We start from the raw sequence: 15853 nt of genomic DNA on the forward strand, positions 1-15853 counted from the left end.
CACTTCTATTGCAAATTCAAATTCAAGTATTTTTTGAGCATTTAAAAATGGTGAATTTTCAATTGAAGTATGAACTATGAGTTGTTTTTGACAAAATAATACTGCATTTTTTTTCTGTGTTGTTTTCTTGGCTGTTTTCAATAAAATAATGCAATATTTTTTCAGTGTCAAAATTATTTATACTTAGGTTAGGTGAAAAAGTGCTTAAGTTTGAATTTGCAATAGAAGCAATTATTATATAACTTTATATTATTATATATTATATAGTATATTAACTTTAGTGGTGAGTCAATTATATCAACTGTGATAAATTTACCAACTCAGTTTGTTGAATACTAACATTACCTGGGGTTGATTTTATGGGTCCTTTCCCTTGGTTTAGTTTTGCTTCTTTTTGGGCTTGCTGATGCTTTTGGTTTGATTTTGGAGATGATTGCTGCATATTTGAAGCTTACTCAGGAAGGGAAGCATTGATCCCTGTTCACCTGATCCCTATAGTTTAAAGAATTTTACTCCTGGCAGGTACATTGGCATTTGTGGCTGGTGCCCAGCCCTCTTCTGCCTGATTAGTCAGGGAATCAACACTAGGATGCAGATTCACTGACTTTTTGGATGAATTTTGAAATTCATCCAAAAGAGAATTATATTGGCAACTTTAGAGCAGTCAAAGCAACCAAGAAAATTCAAAATCTGGAAATGCTGAAATTTCAAGGGAATTAAACTTATATATTACCAATAAAAAAACACATAAACAGAATAAAGCTTTAAGGTAAGTAACTATAATATAACACTTCAAGGTCTCTTTATTAAGGAAAAAACATACTAGGTTTAGAAAAATGTCTTGACTCACAATTTGAGGCAATAATCCACAATTTAAATTTTACAATAACACATGGGTGTTTTGATCAACAATAAACCCTGACTATGTATTTATCCCAGATTTGAATATCATGGCATCAGGCAAAGCCTTACATTCTAGGGAAGAAATGATTAAACTGGTTGCAAAAAGGATCTTTTTTTTCAAGTTACAATTTTCTTGTGAGCATTGGTGATTTTTTTTGGATATTATTAAACAAAAAATTTAACTTTTTTCAAACTTTAGACATTTGTGATTCTGGCTGAATGTTTCTGTTACCTGACCAGGTTTTACCTTGTCCTATCCAAATTTCCATCCCCTTTACCCTCAACCTCTAATTGGTTTCCTCCATAATGAAACAAAGTACAACAGTTTTTACTTCAGCTGATACTCAAAGGAGCTCAAGATGAACAAGTGTTACCACAAGTCGTATCCCTAGCTCTGTCCCTCACAGTTATGTTTTATATCCCACTTATCCCAGCTACCTAATCCCAACAACAAACAAATATTTTGGGCTCAATGTTTAGAGCTACCCAGCTTTGCCCTCTTATGACATGAGCTGAGAACACCTGGAAATCCAGTGAAAATAGAAGGTAATGTTTTGCATGAAAATGGATCAGCATTACCAAGACTAGGACAGGTTCCCAGCATTGCCACAAAAAGGAGAGATTTGTCCCCAGACAGTGAAAAAGGTCCAGCTGCAAAGTGTAAACAAAGGAAATTGACAACACTTCAAGCAGATTACAACAACAAAGATACACAGTGCATCATCCCAAAGCAAGAACATTATAAAGTGCTATTAGAAATTATTATAGAGGAAAGTAGAAAAATCCCCCCCCCCCCTGATTATGAAATTGCAAAGTCAATCCAAATAATATTGAAGAATTTTGAATTTAGGCTAAAAGTCAAGAAAAAAAGAATGAACATGCTTTTCAAACAGTTTATGGTAACAAACTGTAGTAAGGAGCGACCTGGCTTCATAGTAAACAAAACCCTAAAAAACGGAATTTTGATGCTAAAAGATACATCAAAAGAATCAAATTTTCATGCTAATTTTAAATGTATAAGTTTCATCAAATTTAGTCTTTGTCGTCGAAAGTTACAAGCCTGAGAAAATTTGCCTTATTTTAGAAAATAGAGGGAAACACCCCCTAAAAGTCATAGAATCTTAATGCAAATCACACCATCGCATTCAGCATATTAGAGAACCCTACATCAAGCTCCTATCTACAAAAATGTGGAATATTTTTTGCCAGAAGACAGATCCTGGGTGCATGTTTATTTATTTTTTTCCCCAGGGGTAATCATATTGACCTAGTGGTCCTTGAGTGTCGCAGGAGGGCTCATTCTAACGGAAATGTAAAGTTCTAGCGCCCTTTTTAAGTGACCAAAAAAATTGAAGGGCACCTAGGCCCCCTCCAATGCTAATTTTTTTCCCAAAGTCAACGAACAAAAATTTGAGATAGCCATTTTGTTCCAGATAGTCAAAAACCATAATAACTATGTCTTTGGGTAGGACTTACTCCCCCACGGTCCCTGGGGGGCTGCAAGTTACAAACTTTGACCAGTGTTTACATAGAGTAATGGTTATTGGGAAGTGTACAGACGTTTTCAGGGGGATTTTTTTAGTTTGGGGGTGGGGTTGAGGGGAAGAGGCTATGTGGGAGGATCTTTCCTTGGAGGAATATGTCATGGGGGAAGAGAAATTCAATGAAAAGGGAGTGGGATTTTCTAGCATTACTAAAAAAGAAACAATGAAAAAATAAACATGAAAAAGTTTTTTCTATTGAAAGTAAGGAGCAGCATTAAAAATTAAAACGAACAGAGATTATTATGCATATGAGGGGTTCTAAAAATACTTTAGCATAAAGAGTGAGGTATTTAGGAGGAGATAAATACCTTGCTCTTGATGCTAAAGTATTTTTGGTAATTTCAACTATTTATTCAATGGCCTTTCTGATTCAGGGGTCATTCTTAAAGAATTGGGACAAAATTTAAGATTTAGTGTAAAGAGCGAGGCATTAATTAGGGGACAAACCCCCTCATATACATAATAAAAAATAAAAATATAAAAGTTTGTTAGATAAGTTTATTCTTAAGTTATGTATATTTTTCACTAATAAAAACGTTTGTTAAAAATTAAAAGTTATAGTTGCCTTTTTAAGTAACCGAAAAATTGGAGGGCGACTAGGCCTCCTTCCCCACCCCTTATTTCTCAAAATTGTATGATCAAAACTAAGAGAAAGCCATTTAGCCAAAAAAAGAATTACTATGCAAATTTTATTTTAATAATTTATGTGCGGAGAGCCAAAATCAAACATGCATTAATTCAAAAACATTTAGAAATTAAATAAAAAAACTTTTTTTTTAAACTGAAAGCAAGGAGTGACATTAAAATTTAAAACGAACAGAAATTACTCCATATATGAAATGGGTTGTCACCTCTGCAATCTATTGCTCTTTATGCTAAAGTTTGACTCTTTGCCACAATTGTACTTTTTAAAAGTTTAAGTTTGTACCACAATTGTACTTCTGTTTGTTTTAAGTTTTAATGTTGCTGCTTACTTCCAGTTAAAAAAACTATTATTTTTTTGTTTAATTATATCTACAAGGCAAAGATGAGGCTGAAAAGATTTTATTCATCAGCAAACTCTGCAATCTCACTCTAAAAGCAAAAAGAATACAACCTATAGTAAGAGGAATAATTAAAGGTATCCCTCTTAACTTATCCATTGAGGAAATCAAGGAGAGCTTTAAATCCCAAAAACTTTGAAAGATGGTGTAAGGCAGAAAAGATGCAACAAAAAATCTAAAAAACTTGAAGATAATCTTGCAGTATTGATTATTTTTTAGAGTAGGACCCTAGCAACAATTCTCTGGTTCTTTGGAAGAAAAAGGGAGTTACACCAATACTATTACTGATTCCTTCAGTGTCCCAAGTGCCAGAAATATAGACACACTAGAAAAGAATGTAGAGCTAAAGAGTCATTATGTTTGAGGTGCTCAGAGAAACATCAGTCACACCAGTGCCCACTGAATAGAATAGACCCTGAAATCAGACCAAAATCATACATGTGTGCCATTGTGTTGGAAGCTGCTCATCAACATCAATTGGTGCCCAGTAAGGCAGCTCTTTTCCAATGTACCCCCTTACAATAGTGGCATCACGCCTCAACAAACGCGTCCTGAGGCTTAGTTTTTTAGTAAAAAACAGTGAGTATGTTTACAGAGTTCAAATCCAGTTATCTGGCCATTGACGGCTGCTTGCCAATCCCCCTATGATCCTGTAGTGCTTTTAAATATTCCTTACAGTATTAATTTGCAAAACCCTACAAATCAGCATAATTTTGTGAAGAATTTGGCTGTGTTGACAAGGCGAAACATATTATTAGTTGCCAAAATGGACTGGTAGTCCAAATGGTTGATGAAGATTTTGCATTGGCTGCAGCACCTAATAGTATGAAAATTTGGGTATGAAACTAATAGTATGAAGCTGAGTGCACAAGAATTTTTAAAATGGACACTGATTTTGATGTTTCTGAAATCTCTGTGCTTGTTGAAAATATAATTTCTATGACATGCTTTGCAAATTTAAGAATTGTGCAGCTGAAGCTTAAAACAAATTATGACCTTGATCATGCATTGAAGTTTGGAGAGAAGATCAAACATTGTTTATTTTGTGTAACTCAATCAATCAAAAGTCCAAGTAGTGTCTAAAATACCAAGGATTTGTACATTTTGCTTGAGAGTGTTCAAACCCAACCAATTGTATTAGATGTGTGGGTAATCATAGTAATAAGCATCATGCATGCCAAGCAGACATAAAATGTTCAAACTGTGGAAAAACCCACAGATGTGACAGCTTGATTTGTGTAGAAAAGAAAAAACACCTTCTCACTCAAGGCCAAAGAAAGAACGTTATTTCCCTCGGGCATTAAAAATTTATGTTAAAATATTAATGGTAACTGTAAAAAAATAGAAATTATTGACTATTGTGTCATCATTTGAGTGTTTGCCTGATTCTCAGTTTTCTATCTGGCCAGCAAATATTACAACTGGCAGTTTAGCTATTTCATTAAATATAAAGTTCACCACTGCTTTGTTAGATTTGAGTGACATTTATATTGCTGTTGAGCTAGGATGTTTTTTATTGCTGTGTATTTCTATGCTGACTAATTACCTAACCAATACTTCTGATACGAAGTTTGCATCCGCTTTTCATGTCCGTACTACAGAAATCTAAATCTTTCTCTTGGGTTCATAACTCTGGGTCAACCTCAAACCTAGATTTTGTCCTGTCTGATTATCCAAAACTTCAATCTACCACCATTGCTATTTCAGATGACGTCCTATCAAGACACCATCTACACCTTTAGAAAAATAGAACACGACCCTGTTGTTAAAAAAAAGAGAAAAAAAAAAGAAATCAACCATTAGTGCATGAGTCTCAGTTATTTCGTTTAATATAAACGGCACCAAAGATAAGGATTTTATTATTGATGAGTTGTACAGTTACTACGATTTGGTATGTCTCCAGGAGCATTTTCTTTCTGCTTCAAGTTTGAATTTTTTGCATCAAAATCAGCATCATATTGCATTCCTGAGTCCAGCAAAAGTTACTGGCAGTCGCCCTCCCATTTGACTAGCCTGTGTCTTCAAAGAGGACATTCAATTACCCTCCCCAGTACTGTTCTACTCCAACGAACCTTTTTTGGCTGTGTATATTGGCAGTATTGTATTTATAAACTCTTATCTCCCATATGAAGGATACTTGATCAGATCCTTGACTAAATTTGCAAAGGTGTGTGGTCTGCTGAAGTATCTTGCGAATCAGGTACTGTCAAACTCTCTACAGTATATAATAATTGGGAACCTCAATACTGATATCAGTTGATCTTCTGTGAGAAGTGATTTACTTTTTGAGTGTCTTCCATTGTACTGTATTATGCCCAAATCCCACAAGTTTTCATATGTTCATCACTCTGGAAGTACAAGTAATATTGATCATATTGATTGCTTGCCTGGTATTATCTCTTCTTATGCTCATGTTTATGTTAACGAGTAAGATACTGACCACATGCCAATCTCAGCAACATTTACATTGGATATTGATCTATTGAAAACCAATTGCTTGCAAGAAAAATCAAAGTGGTTTGAAAAAAGCAACTGGAGTAAAGCAAATATACCATGCTACATCTCTACTTTGATTGCCTTTCTTTCTACCATATGCATTCCATATCATCTTCTTCAGTGCCAGTTACCTACAAATGGTAAAGCCAGTATTTACTGTTATTATAACCAACTTGTGATGTGTATGAAAAAGGCAGAAGAAGCTGCCGTACCTCGGTAACGTATTCGTAAAAGAACACAAAAACCTATCTGGTCAATTTACCCTTGTTTAAATTTGTTAAAAAGTAAAGCAAAACTAATGGCTCCAGCTATGGAATGAATGTAGTTGGCCAAGTTCTGGGTATGTGGCTGATCTCAAACGTAAAACTAAACCAAATATAAACGTTATTTGAGGTTGGAATGTTACTGCAGTATGGATATCCCTGTGAGTAGGAAATATTGACGAAAAGTGATCAATGGCCGAATGGGTTGGTGCGCTGGATTCGGGATCCCTTGTCTGAGAGGACGCAGGTTTGAATCCCGGTGTACCCAGTTCTTCAGTTTGGGACGGGGGTTAGTTGCCTGACTCTGTAAACTTAGCCAGAGTCGACCCAGCTCTAAATGGGTACCTGGAGAAATCTGGGGAAGGTAAACAGGAAGGGTGTGCGAAAGCACAGGATGGCTGGCCCCCAACCCCCCATTGCACTTCCTGGCTGAAGGGCCAAGAAACGGAAATCAGCACCGCTGGTACGGACTGTAAAGTCTAATGCGGTATCCTTTACCTTTTTTTTAAATTCTGACAAGTTAAATGATGATACTATGACAAGTAACTGCCTTCCTCCTACAGCTTGGTATAAACTTTATTCTTTGATCGTTTTGGTGATTAACTATTCAGTGCATTCTGTATATACTCGCCTTCTCCCCCCCCCCCCCCCCTCTTTAGCACAGCACTTTTAAAACACGCTTTAGCACAGAGCAAATTTACAACTACTTTTAAAACACCTCAAGTCTGCACATAAGTGGTTGTGGTCAAAATTGTAATCAATCTTTTCGGTGATTAACTATTCAGTGCATTCTGTATATAGTCGCCCTCTTACCCTCCTTCTTTAGTACAACACTTTTAAAACACGCTTTAGTACAGAGCAAAATACAAAAACTTTTAAAACACGCCAGATCTGCACATAAGGGGATATGTTCAAAATTGCAATCGTAATTTTTTCAATTTCCAGTGTTTTCATTTAGTTTAGCATCCCCTCAACATTCCCTGGAAGCTTCTTCTCAATGGCTCTTGACCTCAGTAGTTCTTGAGGTTGTAGTAGCATGCTCATGGTGCCTTTTGGTTAGTTCAACATCCCCCTTAACATGCCCTGGTAGTATGAACTTTACCTAGGATACCACTGATACGCCGTTTTGACAACCCTCATGCTCATAGTGTATTTGGATTTATTTTAATATTACTTCAACATTTCATGCTAATTTTTTTCCTCATCTTAGGTTAACTTTTTTCATATTTCTTTTCATGAGTGTTATCACATAAATTTTACCAGTGCATAGGATTCTATAGGCTAGGAAGCTTTATAGAATCGATGTATTTACAGTCTACGCAAAAACAGGTGTTTAAGCACTGAATGGTCGGCCTTTGGCAGATCAGCAGCAGTAATGTACTCAAGTAGTAGTAATGAGTCTCAAGCAGTAGCAAACAAGAGAGGAACTCTAAAATTTGATTTGATATGAATATGTACATCGGAATTTTGATACCAATATATACATCAAAAGAATTGCTATTTTAGGCTGATTTCAAATATATAAGTTTCATCAAGTTTAGTCTTACCCATCAAAAATTACGAGCCAGAGAAAATTTGCCTTATTTTCGAGAAAAGGGGGAAATACCCCCTAAAAGTCACTGAATCTTAATGAAAATCACGACATCAGATTCAGCATATCAGAGAAGGCTACTGTAGAAGTTTCAAGCTCCTATCTGCAAAAATGTTGAATTTATATTTTTTGCCAGAAGAAAGACCACAAAAGTTTTTTTTTTCAGGGGTTGTTGTATCGACCCAGTGGTGCTAGAATGTCGCAAGAGGGCTCATTCTAACGAAAATTAAAAGCTCTAGTGCCTTTTTAAGTGACCAAAAAATTTGGAGGGTAACTAGGCCCCCTCTCACGCTCATTTTTTCCCATAGTCACCGGATCAAAAATTTGTCGAAAACCTAATGAATATTTCTTTGAGGACAACTTAATCCCCCATAGTCCCCAGGGGAAGGGCTGCAAGTTATGAACTTTGCCCATTGTCTACATATAGTATTGATTATTGACGATGTATACTAACGTTTTAAGGTATATTTTTTTGGTGGCGGAGTTGGGGGGGTTCGTATTTGACATGATAGGATCTTTCCATGGAGGAATTTATCAGGGGGGAAGATACTTTCCATGAGGGGGGCGCTGGATGTCCCAGCATTATTTAAAAAAGCAATGAAAAATTAAATATAAAAAACAAGTTTTTTCAACTGAAAGTTAGGAGCAGCATTAAAACTAGGCCCCCAATCACGCTCATTTTTTCCCAGCCACCGGATCAAAATTTTGAGACAGCAATTTTGTTTAGCATAGTAAAAAAAATCCAGTAGCTATGTCTTTGAGGATGCATTAACCCTCATAGTCCCTTGGGGAAGGGCTGCAAGTTATGAACTTTGCATATTGTTTAAATATAGTATTGGTTATTTTGAAGTATACTGACGTTTTCAGGTGTTTTTTTTTCGTGATGGGGGGGAGGTCGTGGTGAGGGGATTACGTGAGAAGATCTTTCCTTGGAGGACTTTTCATGAGGTAAGAGAATTTCTATGAGGGTGGCGTTGGATTTTCCAGCATAATTAAAAAAACCAATGAGGAATTAAATAAAACGACAAGTATTTTCAACTAAAAGCAAGGAACAACATTAAAACTTAAACCAAACTAAAATTATCATGTATATGAGGTGGTTTCTTCCCTCGTCAGTACCTCGCTGTTTACGATACAGTATTCTTAGTAATTTAAAAGAGATATTTATTCTAATTAAATGGCCTTTGTGATTCAGGGGTCCTTCTTAAAGAATTGGAACAAAATTTGAACTTTAGTGTATAAAGGTAGGTATTGAACAGGGAGCTAATCCCAACATATACGTAATAAAAAATATACAAATATAGAAGTTCGTTAAGAAAGTTGATTTGTAAGTTACGTGTATTTATCAAACAGTTTGTGGTAACACACTGTAGTAAGGAGTGACCTGACTCAATAGTAACCGAAACTCAAAAAAATAGAATTTTGATACCAGTAGTTACATCGAAAGAATCGCATTTTAATGCTGATTTTAAATACATAAGTTTCATCAAGATTAGTCTTACCCATCAAAAGTTACGAGCCTGAGAAAATTTGCCTCATTTTAGAAAACAGGGGGAAACACCCCCTAAAAGTCATACGATCTTAACGAAAATCACACCATCAGATTCAGCGTATAAGAGAACCTTATTGTAGAAGTTTCAAGTCCCTATCTACAAATGCGTGTTACAACGATGCGTGTTCATTTGCTTTTTTGTTTTTTTTTCCCAGGGGTGATCGTATCGACTCAGTGGTCCTAGAATGTCGCGAAAGGGCTCATTCTAACGGGAATTAAAAGTTCTAGTGCCCTTTTTAAGTGACAAAACAAATTGGAGGGCACCTAGGTCCCCTCTCACGCTCATTTTTCCCCCAAAGTCACCGGATCAAAATTCTGAGATAGCCATTTTATTCACCATAGTCGAAAAATCTTATAACTTATATCTAAAAATCTTATTTAAAAATCTTATAACGACTTACTCCCCCGCAGTCCCCGTGGGAGGGGCTGCAAGTTACAAACTTTGACCTGTGTTTACATATAGCAATGGTTACTTGGAAGCGTACAGACGTTTTCAGGGGGATTTTTTGGTTTGGGGGAGAGTTGAGGGGGGGTACGTGGGAGGATCTTTCCATGGAGGAGCTTCTCATGGGGGAAGAGACTTTCAATGGAGGGATCGCAGGATTTTCTAGCATTATTATAAAAAACAATGAAAAAATGAATATGAAAAGCTTTCTACTGAAAGTGAGGAGCAGCATTAAAACTTAAAACGAACAGAAATTATTACGCATATGATGGTTTTACCTCCTCGTAATACCTCGCTCTTTACGCTAAAGTATCTTTAGTAATTTCAACTATTTATTTTACGACCTTTGTGATTCAGGGGTCATTCTTAAGGAATTGAGACAAAATTTAAGCTTTAGTGTAAAGAGCGAGGTATCAACGAGGGGTGTTTACGTTAAAGTTTTTTACTGTTTTAGAATGTAGAGTTCAGAGAAAGAGTCAAGCTTTAGCGTAAAGAGTGGGGCATTGAGGAGGAAAAGTCCCTTTGATATACAGAGTAATTTCTGTTCGTTTTAAGTTTTAATGTCCCTCCTTACTTTTATTTTAAAAACTTGTTTTTTTGTTTAATTACTAATAAAAACGTTCGTTTTTATGCATATGAGGGTTTTACCTCCTCGTAATACCTGGCTCTTTACGCTAAAGTATCTTTAGTAATTTCAACTATTTATTTTACGACCTTTGTGATTCAGGGGTCATTCTTAAGGAATTGGGACACAATTTAAGCTTTAGTTTAAAGAGTGAGGTATCGACGAGGGGTGTTTACGCTAAAGTTTTTTACTGTATTAAAATGTAGAGTTAAGAGAAAGAGTCAAACTTTAGCATAAAGAGCGGGGCGTTGAGGAGGAAAAGCCCCTTTGATATACAGAGTAATTTCTGTTCGTTTTAAGTTTTAATGTCGCTCCTTACTTTCATTTAAAAAAACTTGTTTTTTGTTCGTTTAATTACTAATAAAAACGTTCGTTAATAAAATTAAAAGCTCTCGTGGCGTTTTGAAGTGACCAAAAAAAATTGGAGGGCAACTAGACCCCATCCCCCTTCTCTTTTTTCTGAAACGATCAAAACTTTGACCCAGCCATTTAGCCAAAAAAAAGTAAAATTTATATGTAATTTTCGTTTTAATTATTCATTTACATTGAGCCAAAATCATAACCTGCATTAATTCAAAAATGTTCAGAAATTAAATATAAAAAAAAACAAGTTTTTTTTAACTGAAAGTAAGGAGCGACATTAAAACTTAAACGAACAGAAATTATTCAGTATATGAAAGGGACTGTCCCCTGCTCAATGCCCCATTCCATACGCTAAAGTTTGGCTCTTTCTCACAACTCTACTTTTTAAAACAATGAAATACTTTAGCGTAAAGACCGGGGCTTACTTTTAGTTAAAAAAATAACTTGTTTTTTTTTTCAATAAATAAAATGTGCCTGAAGCTCAAGCATAAAAAGAGGAAGATTAATGTTTTTTTTTTCTGATAAAAGCTTAGTTGCCATATGCTCCTATTAACATCATTATCTAAGAAGTAAGTGTGGTTTCAACTACAGTACTAGGTGGAGATTTTTTAATTCAAGATGGTTGAAATTAGCTCAGCAATATCCAATAAAAATTCGCACTTACAAATTGTAGCTTTTGACAAATGCTTAGAAAATGGCATACCTTCATTAATGTCACCACGTATTGTACATATGTATGTATCCCAAGGCTTACCTTTTTTTAAACAGTTTTTTCCTATGAATTTGTAAGCAGTTTACAGATAGCTGTGTCTTTATTTTTATTATTTTTCATTCCTCTTGGGTATTTCAATCTATAACTAATACTTGTATCCAAATTTGTATCTATCACAACTATTGAACTAATTTTTTATATTTTATATTTATATATATATTTATTTATATATTTGCATATACTTTTATATTTATATTTTGCAGGAACAGACAATAGGTGCACAATTTGAATAATAAGGAAATAGTGGATTTTGTACCATGATAAGTTTTTAAAAGTGAAAGGAAATCCTTGTTTAGAAAAGTATTTGTGTAAAGAAGAATATTGATTAAAAACATGATGTCAAATCTAAATCTACCTGAAGAGATTTATGATGTGATATTTGCATATTTATCTCTTGGTGACGTTCTCAATTGTTTGCAAGTCTGTAAAAAATGGTATTATATATTAGAGAGAGGCAATTCCGAACTTTGGCAATACCACAGTGGGAAAACTGTTCCATGTGAAGCTTTAGGATCTGAGATATTGAGTTCTTTGTCCTCACATAAATCCAAATTAAAGGCTTTTAAATATGCATGGAATCCAAATGACTGTGCTTTCCATAATTACATAAAATCGAATGGTTTAACGCTTCTAAGATATCCAGAAGATATCTTACACTCTAGATATCCAATAGCAGACTATCGTAGAGCACTATGTTACCGCTGTTTACGAGATTGTGCAAGAGGAAAACTAGGCTTTGAAGCTGGAAGACATCCCTGGGAAATAACATGGGAAGGGTCATTAGGATTTCAAGCAATTGTTGGAGTACCAACCAAGGATGATTCCAATTCTAATCCTGACTATTTATTTGGACCTCGTGGTGAAAGCTGGGGATGGGATTTAGCCAGAAATCGGTTGATTCAGAATGGTCTTGTGCAGAAACACCATTCTGGTGCTGCTGTATTTTATCCTCAATCTCCCAAATGGGAGAAATCTCCCTGTGGCCCAAATTATCAAATGTTGCCCACATATCAGGTAAGTTCATTATAAATGAAAAATTAAGCTTAAGATTTATAGAAAATCTTCTAGGAAAATGTTCCCAGTAATGGGTATTTTATTACTTACCAAAGATTTTTTTTAAAGATAACAACATGCTACTCGCTATTGTTTAGAAAATTGTGTGTTAGTCAGTTTGCTGAATTAGGTCAAAAATATTTTAAATCAGGATCCTTTTACTGGCTTATTTGAAACATGTTTTACTATATTTACCGACAAAATGCCTCAGTAGCCTTCAGCCCAAAAATACATCATTCAAGAGGAAATAGTTTGATGAAGGTTGTTGGGGGAGATGTATTGTAGGTATATTCAGATAGTAAAAATAGTACCTTAACTTCAAAGTAATTACCCCTGTCTTCCAAGACCATTTGCACCATTGGTAAGCACGCATTTAACCCTTGGGAGAGGGAGGGCGGGTAAAGGATTATTTGTAAGAAAAAAGGTTGAAAATACAAAACAAACTTATTTCATGCCACCACTTTCCTGGGTTATCATTTTGATAGCTGAGAGCAGGGTGGAGAAGAGGGGGAATAACGTTTTCTTGTTAATACTTGCAACTGGAAATATCTTGGTTTGTTTGACCAATAAATTTGAGTGACATTGTATTCATTATTTAGTCGATTTATAGACCATTCTCACCTACCAATCAATTGAAGACATTCTTTGACCCATGTGAATCAAGTTTATTAGCACATGTTGCTAATGACTGGTGTTTTGGTAGGATGTAGAGTGAAGGGTGGATTGGTGTTAGAGTGAAGTGGTGTTCGGCTGCGATAAGACTTAGTCATTGTATTTAGTAGTTGAAACGTAATTTGTATATATTACTATAAACACGTAGACTTGAATTTGAAAAAGGAGGATTAAAAAGATAAATCTTACTTTGTTTTTCTTCTAAAAAAAGAGCACTGCACGACTTGGAGAGGAAGTTGGTATGCATGGTATTGTTATGGGGGGGGGAGCTGGGCTGAACTTACATAATGGTTCTGGATGTACTACTAGATGCGTGTCTAGAAGTAACGAGCAAAATTTCAACTAAATCATATGCAAAAAAAAATCAATTATAAATTGTTATTATTTAGAGCAGAAAGGATAATGGAAATTACATGTGATTGTTTGAATTGATCTTTTTGAAAACTTTTGCTACCACATTAATTGTTAAAAATTGAAGAAAAAAAAAAAAAAAAAAAAAAAAAAAAAAAAAAAAAAAAAAAAAAAAAAAAAAAAAAAAAAAAAAAAAAAAAAAAAACAGCTTAAAAATGTACACCTCTTCTATGAAGATGGGATGGCTTTGGGAAATTTTGGTGAATGAAAAGCGTTGTCCAATGTATCTACTTAATTTTGCTTTTTCTTTTCACGTTTCAACATGGCAACACTGACGAAAATGTAGTAGTGCTCTAAAAGCTTCACAATTTTGAAACAACTAAAAGGGAAATCTTTAAAAAATACTGTTTTCAGGTACAGTAGAACTAGCTATGACCAACTTCTAAATAATTCTCTATGGCAAAAGCTATGACCAGCTTCTAAACAATTCTCTATGGCAAAACTTTTTTTTTGCTTATAGTCTTACTTGTACACTGTAGTAAAATCAAAATTTTGTCTTTGTTTTAGATCATAAACATTAGTTTAATTATCTTTTTTCTCTCATTCTCAGATTGGAGACCGAATCCGTGTGATCTTGGACTTGGAGGAGAATACACTTGCCTTTGAAATTAATAATAAATTCTTGGGAGTTGCATTTAGAGGTATGCTTGATCACATGTTCGTTTTTCATGGTTTATATTTGGCTGGTTCATAAATAAAGTGTAGTATTGAAATATGCACCGGAAATACAATAATTCAGCTCTAGCTTATCTATTAATCAAAATATAAACTGTTTGTGTCAATATTGTTTTGGGAACAGAAACAGGTGTGTTTTCCCAGTAATGTGGAAGTTGAGTGTCATCATTGGTATACAAAGTTAATAGGAAGTGGGATGTTCAGAGGACTTTTTCTAGGAAAAATCTCACCTCCCTATTTAATAGGCAAGAATGCTGATGGTAATAATTTATAAAAATTTTTAATTGCCAATTTGAGTAATCTTTCCTTCTGGAAAAAACGGTATAAATACTGAAATGTGGAACAGAAAATAACCTATATTAGGGAAAATAAGAAGAAAATAAATTCCCAGTAATGCGGAAGAGAAAAAAGTCTTCTGCCCAACATGGGCAAAAGAATATTTTTTTTTTTGAAAAGAAGGAACAAATATTGGTTTCTTCATTGATCCCCTAGCTAAAAAAGTAAATGGTAATTCGAAAATTTCAACCCAAAGGTAACCTTGCGCAGGGTTTGAATATAAAAAATGACCCTCTCCCCTCCAAATAAAATTGGAATTGGGCTGAACCAGAGTCTTCTTCTTTTTGGTAGGGATTCCGCTGATGAATTTACACGCTTATCATGTTTCATCTTTGAGGAAATTTGCTAAGAAATATCACCTAGGTCTCAAACACAGACGACCAAGCTGGACTTTCAACCAGCATGAAGAACAGGAAAGTCCTCTATAACCTTATTAAGACCATCCTAAAGTGGTCTCGCCTTGACATGCGAGTTGAAATCGATAGGAGGTTGGGAAATTTCAAGTTGGGAGGAGGAGGGTGGAAACTTCAAATACCTGGACGGTATAAGTAAATTTGACGGAAACCTTGTGTCCGAATTTACCATACATATTGCTTGCACCGGAAAGGCCTTTGCCAAGTCAAGAAATGTCTGACAGTAGTCTTCTCTCCATGATGCTGACAAATGTTAATTTTTAGGTGTAAAAGTAGATGCAAAATTTTTTTTTTAGCAATAACCTTATCAGGATCAATCTATAATCTATCAAGATCGTAGCTTAAAAATCGGGTCCAACGCGCCAAAAAGATCGGCGTAAAAAGACACTTTTAGCGTTTTATCTGCCAGTCTGCATGAAAAAACCTATTTAATGTGGATTATTCCCGCAGAAATGCTCTTGCGTTTCTTGCAATTCACAACTCTTTTGCTTTGTATAATTGGACCAATGAATCGAGATATTGTTTTGTTGATTTGTATTCCTATGACCTTCACTTAAACATTCTCATTAGAATTTATATTGAGAGGAAAATGATGTTTAAAAAAGTTTAATAATATGGAAAATTAAAAACAATGGCTAAAACAGCAACACAACCAGTATATACTAAAAGGCTGGGCATAAAATGGCAAAGAACACC

The 15853-nt window shown here is 34.9% G+C and overlaps 1 protein-coding gene across 2 annotated transcripts in view; it reads left to right on the forward strand.

The window, feature by feature from the left end:
- Positions 1 to 103: 103 nt before the first annotated feature.
- The window catches only part of LOC136025929 (uncharacterized), a 44219-nt gene continuing 28469 nt past the window's right edge, over positions 104 to 15853 (forward strand). Inside the window, exons 1-3 of one of the 2 annotated variants that reach the window (XM_065702010.1) lie at positions 104 to 769; positions 11801 to 12611; positions 14284 to 14374. In XM_065702010.1, coding sequence (XP_065558082.1) covers positions 11931 to 12611; positions 14284 to 14374 — 772 coding nt within the window. In that variant the 5' untranslated portion in view covers positions 104 to 769; positions 11801 to 11930. Of the gene's footprint in view, positions 770 to 9941; positions 12612 to 14283; positions 14375 to 15853 lie in introns of those variants that run through there. The other variant, XM_065702011.1, reaches the window with a different exon arrangement.

Source organism: Artemia franciscana, chromosome 4 (assembly GCF_032884065.1).
Source record: "Artemia franciscana chromosome 4, ASM3288406v1, whole genome shotgun sequence".
Lineage (NCBI taxonomy): Eukaryota > Metazoa > Arthropoda > Branchiopoda > Anostraca > Artemiidae > Artemia > Artemia franciscana.